This window comes from Stegastes partitus, unplaced genomic scaffold, assembly GCF_000690725.1.
Source record: "Stegastes partitus isolate 25-593 unplaced genomic scaffold, Stegastes_partitus-1.0.2 Scaffold3724, whole genome shotgun sequence".
Classification (NCBI taxonomy): domain Eukaryota; kingdom Metazoa; phylum Chordata; class Actinopteri; family Pomacentridae; genus Stegastes; species Stegastes partitus.
Window position 1 is genome coordinate 9865 of NW_007581455.1, and position 11581 is coordinate 21445.

General features: G+C 44.1%; 1 protein-coding gene across 1 annotated transcript; it reads left to right on the top strand.

Annotated features, from left to right (window-relative positions):
• The first annotated feature begins 535 nt into the window (after positions 1–535).
• On the top strand, positions 536–8083 carry LOC103376234 (leucine zipper putative tumor suppressor 2 homolog). Its single transcript, XM_008306609.1, has 5 exons — positions 536–1072; positions 2545–3138; positions 3224–3346; positions 4763–4909; positions 7227–8083. The coding sequence occupies exons 1-5, from the start codon at positions 560–562 to the stop codon at positions 7932–7934; spliced, it is 2085 nt and encodes a 694-aa protein (XP_008304831.1). The 5' UTR covers positions 536–559; the 3' UTR covers positions 7935–8083.
• The last annotated feature ends 3498 nt before the right edge of the window (positions 8084–11581 follow it).

An 11581-nucleotide genomic window follows, 5' to 3' on the forward strand; every position in this document is an offset into this window, starting at 1 on the left:
GTTGGCGGGGAGTCAATTAGGTAAAATTAATTGGTGCAGGTCTCACTTTAAGTAGACTTTGAGTGAACTTCAACGACAAAACCTCACTTGAAACTTGCTTTTACAGATACTTAAGACAGCGAGACTAAAGATTTGACATGAACATCTTCATTTATTGTCTTTTTAAATTGAGGTTCTGAAAGCAATTACAAATAATTCTAATTTAAACATACAGCTTTTCACATAAAACAAAAACGACAGCAAGAATAACAAGAAGACAAAAAAACTAAAACTCCCCACACACCACCAGGCTGCCATGACATTACATTTGAATTCCTACTATTGGCTGTAGACAGTTTGGGTGTATTTAATAAGTTAATAAGTCCAGTTCAGGAGGGTCCACAGTGTCCAAGAGCATCTTAATAAATATGGTGTGCAATCAGTGTTCTTGTCTTGGAAGACCAAAGACAAGATGTGGATTTATCTCAAATGACGTGTAAACACCGCTGATAAACACAGAGAATAACTGTTAAACCCTGTTTGTGTCTCTCAGAGCGAGTGACCCCTCTGAGCCGCCACCATGGCCCTGGTTCAGGCTCTGCCCATATCTGCTGAGCCCCACAGCTCCGGCCTGAGCGGAGGAGCTCGCAGACGTCACCCCTCCGGCCCGTCGCCCCCCATCAACCCGCCGCCCTCCACCCTGGATCCGATGGGCTCTGTCAGCAGCCTCATCAGCGCCCGGCCCGGCCCCTACCAGGACCACCGCTCCGGCGTGGAGCTGGGAGCCAGAGGCCGACGGCCCACGCCGGGAGCTTCCTGCCTGGGCCCCGAGTCGCCCCAGGACCCGCTGCTGCAGAGCGTCCCTCCGCTGAAGAAGCAGAGCTCCACAACCAGCAGAGGGCTGGAGAAGGAGGGCGGCAACGGGAACTACACGTACGTGAACGAGGACTACGTAGGCGACTGGAACGATAACCACGTGACACCGGGCAGTCCAGGAAGTGACGCAGATGAGGTCAAAGACGGATCAGGGTTGAATGGAAACCTGGGGGGGCCTCCTCCAAAACTGATCCCAGTGTCAGGAAAACTGGAGAAGGTGAGTCTTTGAGTGTATTAACACGGTCACGGTGATTTTCCATTGGAGCATCAGTTCACATCCAGAGTATAAAACAATCAGATAAGGGTGCAGATATCAGATGATGCCATCAAGGAATCCCAGTGTTCAGTGTTTATTTAACCAGAGATGTTCTCATTTTAGTCAACACTCTTCAAGGTCCATTTAGTTGCCGTTGAATTTTCGATTAGGGATGGATGAATGAATGTGGTTTTCTTTTAGAGCCGACACCAATGACTGTAATCGAGTAAACAAACATACATTTGCAGTAAAAATCTAAGTGGAAAAATGTCAAATAACACAAGTTCAAGCATGAAACTTAATGGAAATGTCTTTGTTTATTTATGTTATTTAAAAGCGAGCTTTTCAACATGTATAGAGCCAAAATAACACATTTAAAAAATAATTACTTTTAAATCTCTGAACCTTAGGGCATCGGTGTATTTGAAAGGCATGTTGTCAAGAGAATGGTCAACAAAATAACATTATTTCACAGAGCCAGAAACTGTAAAAACAAAGATATTCCTCAAATTTTGAACTTGCCAATGGTCCTTGAACAACTCATCTAGTGAGTGAGTAAATCTAAGCCTATACTTCATTGAAATCTCTTCATTCCACATGTCTCGTTTAAAAATAGTTCCATAATACAACATTTGCTAAAACCAGACTCTGTAGAAACTGTCAAACTGTTAGTGACTTGGCTACAACCAAAAGTCACATGACAAGACTTTGTGGTTGAACTGCAGGATGTGTTTACACAAAGCAGATAGGAGACAAGTGTGGAAACAAATTAAAATGTAAAAAGCAAATTATCTACAGCTTGTAGACACCTGATAACACTTAGAAAAATGTTGCACTTGTTTATTCCATTTTTTTTTCAGTTTAGTAAGAATGAAAAAAAAGAACAATAAAAGAAGAAAGAAAGAAGAATAAGACAGAAATTCAACTTTAGTCTTTGTGTTGTCTTTTTGTATGATCAATGGCATTATAACTTTGTTATTTTACACAGAAGACATTTCTGAGTTTTCTCTACTTACAGTAGTGGTTGTCCTGTTTGCATAGAGGTTCAGGATTTTATATAGCAGTAAGAACACAGTGAGTAAAAATGAGACAAGATCAAAAAACACAGAGAACCTGCTAATAATTTGAAGAGAAAAAAAACAGGCCAGACTAGTCATCAGTTGATCCTTACTTTCAGTCATATATCACATCATCTTCATCCACAGAAGATCTGCTCAGCTGTCGATGAAAGACCACCTTTGTATTTCTCAGCGTCTAAGCGACTTATCATCTTTAAAGTTGGAGTTTGGTTTGTTAAAATCTCTGATGCTCGACATAAAGTTTACATCATCACCATGAACTGTTCTGATTGTTGTAACTCTAGTGTTTAGATGTACGTGTTGTTGATTCTTGCTTGCCTTTCTACATTCATCCCATGTTTCTTCCTCCACTAGAACATGGAGAAAACAGTGCTGCGGCCCACTGCCTTCAAACCCGTCATTCCCAAGAGCCGCACCTCGATGCAATATCTGTCTCCTCGCCATTGTGCCAACGCACCAGAAAGCCAAAACAACCTGAACCTGCTGAGCCCCACCCACAGAGAGGTGTCGCCCTCCTGCTCTGAGAAGCGCAGCTCCTACAGTGGCGGCCGGAACGTCGGCGGCAGCAGTCAGTCCTGCTCACTGTCCGACTCGGGCCGCAACTCGCTGTCAAGCCTGCCGCCTTACAACAACGCCGGCTACGGCCTGGCGTCCGGTGAGGCCTCGGCCGGCCACCTGGAGCCCATGAAGAGCGCTCCGCCGGTCAGCGCGCATGGACACTCCAACTCTGACAGTGGCCGATCATCCTCCAGTAAGAGCACTGGCTCCGGGTCGCTAAGCGGCCGGGGGCAGCCTCTGTCGGACAGCGGCTCCAGCGGTCGCTCTCCTGGACCAGTGGAGGGTTATGAAGGTGTGGTGAGGGACCTGGAGGACAAACTGAGAGAGAGAGATCTGGAGCTGCAGCAGCTCAGAGACAACCTGGACGAGAACGAAGCTGCGATTTGTCAGGTGGGTGAAAGACTGATCTTTTAATAATCAAATCAGATTTGCACTCTGACCTCTTTGCCTCCCGCTGGTCCGTCTTGTCCTGCAGGTTTATGAGGAGAAGCAGAAGCGCTTCGAGCTGGAGCTGGAGGAGCTGAGGCAGGGCTGTGCCACCAGGATGCAGGTCGCCTCCCAGAAGGCCCAGCGCGCTCAGCAGGTGCTTCAGCTGCAGGTCAGAAACTCTGACAAAAAGCTTCATTTTTCTACATTTCAGCAGCTGCTGGTTAGAAAATCAGCTCTGCAAATGAAGTGTAAGTTATTGGCTAAACCGTCTCAACACAAGGTCAGTTAGCAGCCGACCAGAAGTTGTTTATGTCATCAAAAAAATGGAAATTTGGACATCTAGGATTCTACAACAACTGGACACACTTCCCCTCATGAGAAAGATCATATGATGTGACTAAAAGCTCCACAATAACAATTAAAGAACTCAGTGGTGGGACTGTTTTGTCACCTGTTGCTTCCAGGATCAAAAATTCACTTTTGGAAGCATCAAACCATTAAAGTCACTTTTTGGTGGAAAATAAATTGGGTCAGGCAAAGAGAATGAGTTCCATGATTCTGCTTATCGGTTCCTTAATCGGGCTACCTTCAAATAAACAGTGTATATCTGTCACTATTCATCTACACGACCATGACAGCTGCATTGGTCTTAATAAATAGTGAGTCTAGCATCATTATCAGTCAACGTACTCGGAGCTGCTCGATTAGCAGGTGATTGTCTCGTGACCTTAAATGTTTGCTTACCTTAATTGACAGATGGTCAGTAGTGGCGGAAGTACTCTATCTTTTACTTAAAGTACTAATACCACACTGTAAAAGTCCATAAAGTAAGTCAGTATAACCAGAAAAATCTTTTAATTTAAAGTGAATATGTGTCCTGTGTCTGTCACACTATAATACAGTTTATTGACTGATTCATGCATTGATTAAGCAGGATTGATGTAGCAACTTTAACCACCTGGTCCTCAAAGAAGCAGAATCGTAAAATACAAAATACAACAGATAAGAAGTTATATTCACCGACGTGTAGAGGTTGGTTGACGTCCTCCTATATTGTTGAAATGTTTACATTTTATAATTTCATGTCAGTTGTTAATCTTATAAATCTGTCACGTCTCTGCATCCCGTCCTGGAAGACGGACCTGATCCTCAGTGCAGCTTGGGGAGGGAATTTATTCTTTTCCAAATTGAGTGTTTAAGGACAAACTCCTTGTGAAAACCGGGTATTTTAATTCAATACACTTGACTGTATTTCAGGCTTGTAGTGGCAAAATCTGCAACTTTTAGCAACAAGAAATAGATGTGTTTTTTTTTTCTCTTGTAAGATTTAAAAGCAATTTAAGCTAAGACTTATGCACATTTTGATGCCTCTTTGTTATCTGTTCAGTTTGTACCCAACCTTTACGATACAATCATCAGCTGCGCATTCCGCTGTGCAGCTAAACTAGTCTTTGTTGACTCCACTCCACAGCTGTCATTGCCATCATTTTTCCGAAGGGTACATGAGTCACATAAGCTCCATCGTGAGTGAATCTGCATGTGCGTTCCTTTTTTTAAAACGCTATTTCTGGTGCCGTGGCTGCAGGTTTACCAGCTCCAGCAGGAGAAGAAGAAGCTGCAGGAGGACTTTGCTCAGCTTCTGAAGGAGAGGGAGCAGCTGGAGGAGCGCTGCACCTCCTACGAGCATGAGAAGATCCAGCTGGGGCCTCGACTGGAGGAGACCAAGTGGGAGGTGAGCGGGCGTTTTCTTCAACCGACTGCTGTGTTCAGCTCAGGGACACTGAAATTTTATTCAGCGAGTAATGAGCACAATAAAGGGAAAAGGTTTGGGCTGTTAAGTTTATCGCTGTGCTATCTGCATTGATTTTACAGTTTCTTATCCTCCACTAAAGTCAGTATTGTTCAGACTGTGCAAATTACAGCATAACTTTTATTTTAGAGAATCAAGCCGACCGTGGCAACTTGTCTATTATGTGTTAATGGATGCGCTTAATTACTTAGTGTAAACAATCAGTATTGAAAAGGGATTTTAAGTTTAGTGCAGTTCAATTCCTACTTTGTCTTTTGATACAGAATGTAGAAACGTTCAAGTGTAGATGAAGATTTTGGGGCCTTCGTCACATTGTTGCAGCTGGTAAAATCAGATAGTCATGCAGACCAACACGACAGGATGCCTCTGTGTCTTCACCAGCACAAGACACAGATCAATAAGCTGTTTGATGATCTGACTGTGGGCTGCAAGGTGTCTCAGTGGTTAGAACCGTTGCCTCACAGCCAGAAGGTCGCCGGTTCATGTCCCGGTGAGGACACCTGGGATCTTTCTGTGTGGAGTTTGCATGTTCTCCCCGTGCAGCGTGGGTTCTCTCCGGCTTCCTCCCACAGTCCAAAAACATGTTGAGGTTAATTGGTGATTCTAAATAAGTCCATAGGTGTGAATGTGAGTGTGCTTGTCTCTAAGTGTAGCCCTGTGATAGACTGGTGACCTGTCCAGGGTGTCCCCTGCCTTCGTCCTAAGTCAGCGACCCTAGTGAGGATTAAGCAGTGTATAGATAATGGATAGATGGGATGATCCGACTGTCATGTGGAGGAACGTCACCAATAACTTGAAGTGGGTCTTCCAGGAGCTGTTTTCTTCAACATTCACATGTTTGTGCACTGGGAATTTGTCCCCCAGGGTTGGACAGTCAAGGCAGAGTTTGACTGTAAAGTCCTGAGGTGTTTGCAGAAAAACATTTGGTGCAAACAACGTGAACCGTGATGTCATGGTATGTGGATGTTCCAGTGCAATGTGTCTCAGTGCAGTGAATATGCACAGTTTTGTTTTTTTGGTTACAAAAACACCATCATCACTCCCAACCTGCACTGCTTCCTCTTCCCCAAAATTAATGTCAAGCTAAAGGGTCACCGTTCTGACAAAGTTTAAGAAATTCAGTGTGAGTCGCAGATGGTGCTTGACATGCTTTACATAATGGGACTTCCAGGGAGTGTTGTGAGTGTTGCAGGAGACACAGTCTTTCGAGGCACTTTGTAAAATTGACTCTGTCTCTGCTATTTTTAGATAATTAAGCCGTGAAGCATTTCTACGAGGTGTGACTGTTATGTGACTGTGTTTACAAAAAGCAAAATCAGCACCTGATTTAAATTTGGATTCCAACTTTGTCAATGCGTTCTATCTGTGGATTGATGCAGAGCTAATGCCATACTTGTAACGCTCCTGTTGTGTAAACATCTGCTTAGATTTCGTTTTGGGGAAGAAAAAGATGTCGCAGGGATTCAAATGTGGCGAGTAGTACAGGTGGAGTATGACGGTTGGGTTCATGTGGCTAAAAAGGTTCTCCAATTATAGTCCAACCCTGGGGGACGAATTCTTAGTGCACAACCTCGTGAACATGCTCCTGGTGCTCCTGACCTGATGTGCCTTCTGCGGTGTTGGAGACACTTCCATTATGAAAGCTGTTGTTTGGTCTCCTGGTTTGTAGCTGCAGACCGAATTATTATCACCAGTGACGTTTGTTTGTTGCTGCAAAGGTTGCATGTGCGTGATCATGACCACCACCAAGTTTTTGATCGCATCGTGTACTTCAGCCTCTTTGAACAAGAGTTGTATTTGATTTTTATGCTTATCTTTGGATCTGAAACAGTCTCCACAGCTAGACACACAGGTTGAGCTTTACCACAACCAGAAAGAGTCAACAAATGAAGTAAAAAAAAAAAAGAAAAAACAAGTTTTCACAATACAAAGCCTGTCTGGAATTTGGACAAGTTTCTGAGTTGTTGCTGACAAAGATGGAAAATAATTGGACATTGTGGTGGCACGTGTCCTAGTGTTAGTATACCATGATCATGAATCCCTCACTTTTGTGTTGAAGAAGCTTACATGCACCGTTCTCAAAGATAAAGTAATTCCTTCTTCACATACTAAACAAGATACAGGAAGAAAGGTATGAAATGTGGACTTACAGCTATTCTTGTGCTGTGCTTACGCTGTGTTATTCATATCTTTGCTCCCTCAAACTGAACATCCATCCTGAATGATTCTCTCCCCTCAGGTGTGTCAGAAGTCGGGGGAGATCTCGTTGCTGAAACAGCAGCTGAAGGAGGTGCAGGGTGAGTTGGCTCAGCGTGTTGGGGAGATCGTGTCGCTGCGAGGTCAACTCAGAGAGACTCGCGGCGAGCTGACCAACACCCAGGTGCAGCTCCAGGAGGCCCATGGCACAACCCGAACACGGACCCTGGAGCTGGAGGTGTGCGAAAACGAGCTCCAGCGTCGCAAGAGTGAGGCGGAGCTGCTCAGAGAAAAGGTGGCGCGTCTGGAGGGAGAGCTGGCTCATCTCAGAGAGGCTCTGGCCAATCAGGGGCCAGGAAACAGACAGTGTCAGGTGTTCCAGGAAGCCGAGGAACACCTGCTGGCCTACGAGAGCGATGAGGCCAAGGCCCAGCGGCAGAGCAGCTCTGAAGCCCTGCAGAACATGAAGGTGCAGATGGACAGGATGAGGTCCGAGTTGGCCTTCGAGCGTCAGAGGGCCGAGCAGCAAACGGGAAGCTTCGAGGAGGAGCGAAAGATTTGGCAGGAGGAGAAGGACAAAGTGATCCGCTACCAGAAGCAGCTGCAGCAGAACTATGTGCAGATGTATCGCAGAAACCGAGAGCTGGAGCAGCTTCTGCAGGAGCTCAGTCTGGAACTGGAGAGCAGAGAGGACGACGAGGGCAGCGGTAACGAGATCAACTTTGATGAGATCGCGGCGACAGAAATCTGATCCTCTTCTGTCCATTTTTTTTTATTTTTAATTTGCACTACTGTCAGCTCAATGTTTCTCCTACGCGTCACAGATGTGATCTCGTGTTGTCCCGACGGAAATGGTCTGTTTGTTGAAGTCTCAAAATATCAAAACGTGCAGCCACATTAGTTCTGCCTCATCGGTCTGGTCCAAGAGTCTCATTTGAAAGCTGTTGACCTCTGTTAGCTGTCAGCAGGTCGCCTCAGTCCTCTGCTAATGTCTCCATTAGTGTTGGCACCGACTACACGTCAGAGTCCTGCTCCTCTTTCACAGTTTTAGAAGTTCGTAGGAGATTTGCTGTGTGTGAGTAATTTCTCCCAACCTTTTGCTATCCTCTGTTATGACTCGACCGTCCCTGCTGGCTTTGGCGCTGCACTCCCACTCTGTTAGCAGTCAGGTCTCATTAGTCCTGGTAATCTGGACGGAGCCCACGCTGTTGTCGATCGACAGCAAATGTGGGATACAACACATTCAGCATGTCACGATCAGAGTGAGTGAATCAGAGTGAAGTGCTGATGGCAGCGGCTACGTACTTGAGCCTTTGTGTAAATCGCATCATGACCAACAAGTAAACTGTAAATGTTTCTCCTTCTTACTTAACAGGAGTAACAAGATACATTTGTAAGTTGGGACATCTTCCTAAAAGATGAATTTTTCAACCTTATCATGGAACAAATGAGATGTTTCAGGACTCTAACTCAGGTCCAATTCCACAAACTTTAAACCTCCTTAAAGGGGAAGTATGCGATTCTAATCTAATCAGATTTTTGTGAAATTCAACAAATATCTTCTTGTGGTCCACTAGCTGTTTATATTGTGTGCGCTGACGAAAAGCCTGGTGTTCATGATCTAAATATGCTCAATCAACAACCGTTCTACACCTTTAAATTGTCATTTTCCAGATCTCTCAATGAAGACAAGGGTAGAAATAATATCTGTGCTGTTTAATGCACAGTAATTAAACCTCTTATATCCAGCGCACACATCAGCTTTTGACTCTCACAAGTTTCTGCACCACTTTTAAAACAAATGTGTCAAGGCCAGATTAAATCAATTCTCCTGCAAAGTAGGAGCAGTTTAATTTCAATTTCCTGGCTATTAGGAGAGTAAATAATCTGCAGGCCTTTTTCACATGAGACATTTGACTTTGAAAAGCACAGGTGCAAATAATAACAGTCATTTTGGCTAAATTGCTGCATATATTGTTGTTTAACATTGTTAAATGTGTTTTTACGCACCGTATAGTGGTGGAAGGAAAACAGGGTTCATACGTTCAGCTAAGAATGCTGCAGTACAAAGTGTCACACATTTTTCTGCACTACACCCGTCAGTGTTGTGTGGAAACTGCTGAGCGGCTGTTATATTAGAGCTAGTTAAGCGGGGAAGCAAATCAGCTCAAAAGGAAATTAGCCATCATTACCTGAATTATTCACAACTGTGCTTTTCCTTCTTTTAATGTCTTGTGTGAAAAAAGGCCAACTGGGAAAATGAGAGGTGTTTATTCTTCTATAAAGATGAGTTAATGTGTTTTTTTGTGTGTGTGACCTTGCAGTATACTTTACATTCCTTCTGATCAATGTGAATATTGGTATGTTGGACCAGTTATAACATGCTGCCAGTTTATTGAAACGAAGTGAGAGATGATGTGAGACTGGATGCATTTATCGCTCGTTATTCATTTTATGGTTTCCAGCTGCTGGTCGCGAGCACAGCTGCAGCTGCTCTGCCTGGATGTATGTTTGGCTGCTGCTGCGGTTCAATCTGCGGATGAGTCCAGCTGTTACTATCTGAACCTGCTGTCCTTCTCTGACAGATGTGCTTGTTTGTTTATTTAGGAGTTCAGCAGCTTCACTACAGCGCTCAGCCAGTGAAACTATCGCTGCACACACACACACACTACTGCTGCTGCTGCATGTAGTCAGTGTTAAAGCTATTAAAAACAAGTATGTTGCAGTCATAACTGTGGGAACAGCTGTGTCATCCCAAGTTTGTCTAGTCAGTGAAAGCTGCTGAACCAGCTCCTGTAGTTTTGTCATTATGCAATGGTGCAGATTTGTGCCTAGCAGACACAGCTGAGGGTGAACTAACACGCTATAGAGTCTACAGGCTGCATGATGCTGTATGATAATGCAGCTCATACAGTGGCAATGTCATACAAAGTCATAACTGTGTGAGCTGCACTATGATACAGAACCATGCAGTCTATAGAGAGAGTCAGTTCACCCTCAGCTGTGTCTGTCAGGCACAAGCCTGTTGCATAAAGACAAAACTAGAGGAACTGGTTCAGCAGCTGTCTTGACAGCAGCCTTGGAATGACACAGATGTCATTGTGCTATTCATTTTAAATGGCAGTAACACTGACTACATGCAGCGGCAGTGTCCTGGCTGAGAGCTGCTGAACTCCCAAATAAACACATCTGTCACAGAAGCACCACAGGTTCAAGCAGTAACAGCTGGACTCATCCACAGCACCACAGACTGAACTGCAGCAGCCCCAGTCTGAACAGTAACCATATAACCAGCTGCAGCTGGATGCTGTTTGAGTTCGGCTCTTCAAAATGAGCAACGAGCAAGAAATGCATCATGTAAAATGTCACATCAGTGTTTCCTTAAACAGGACTGGACCAACACATGACCTGTTTACATGGATCAGAAGGTAAGTATATGGTGAGGGAATGCAGCCTTCAAAAAATTGTGACCTTTTGAGAAGTTTTTGGCTACTCCAGCAAATATAATACCTAAAAAAAAAATGAAGCTACTTTATCATGTTGACCTTCCATAGATGTGCAGCACTGTCTTTCCTTAACATTACACGACAGTTTGAGGCTCATTTGGCTTTCTGAGTCGTCTGAACATGCAGCGGTGCAAAAGAAAGAGCAAAAATGTTTCCTCCTGGAATAACAGTGCAGTTTTTGGACCAATTTACAGCAGAGTTCTTTCTGGCCTCACAAACCCAAAGTAAGACTGCAGGACTTTTACATATAAATGAATATCCGTTACATTCACACAATTCTGATTGAGCCAATCAGCGCCAGGTAAATCTCTCGGTATTTCGCAGTATAATGGAGTTTTAAATCCGGCGACATGTTTGTGCATCATTAGCGATGCATTTTACTAAACTGCAGAGACAGAATCAGCCACAGCAACTAGAATTATGACAAAAAAAACTACCTAGAGTCATAGAAAAGTTTCTGATGTCCCTGATTTAAAACAAAACTGTCTAAATCAGAAAGTGATCGACGGCGTGTTCATGTACCGTTATTACCAGAAGGGGGAGACAAAAGTTCCGTACTGCAGGTTTAAAGGTACAGCAGTCACAGTTTGACCTAATCTAAAGGCTGACAGATGCGTATTGTCTCGCAGTACATCGTATGTCCTCATATCACCTGCACCGAATGGGTTTTAAGTCATGGATTTTTTTTTTCCACGCAAAACAAATACAGTTAAGAGTGTGTCACAGCACTAAAGCACACCCACGATTGCTTTTTTTTTTATCTGCTAATCAGACAAAACACTTTCCTACTTCTCTCTCCAAGAGCTGGTAGCCGGTTGATTGCTGTGTGTGGGCAACGCTTTATTAAGGTTTGTGCATTACATCACTGAGAAACGGGGAGCTCGTGCACTGA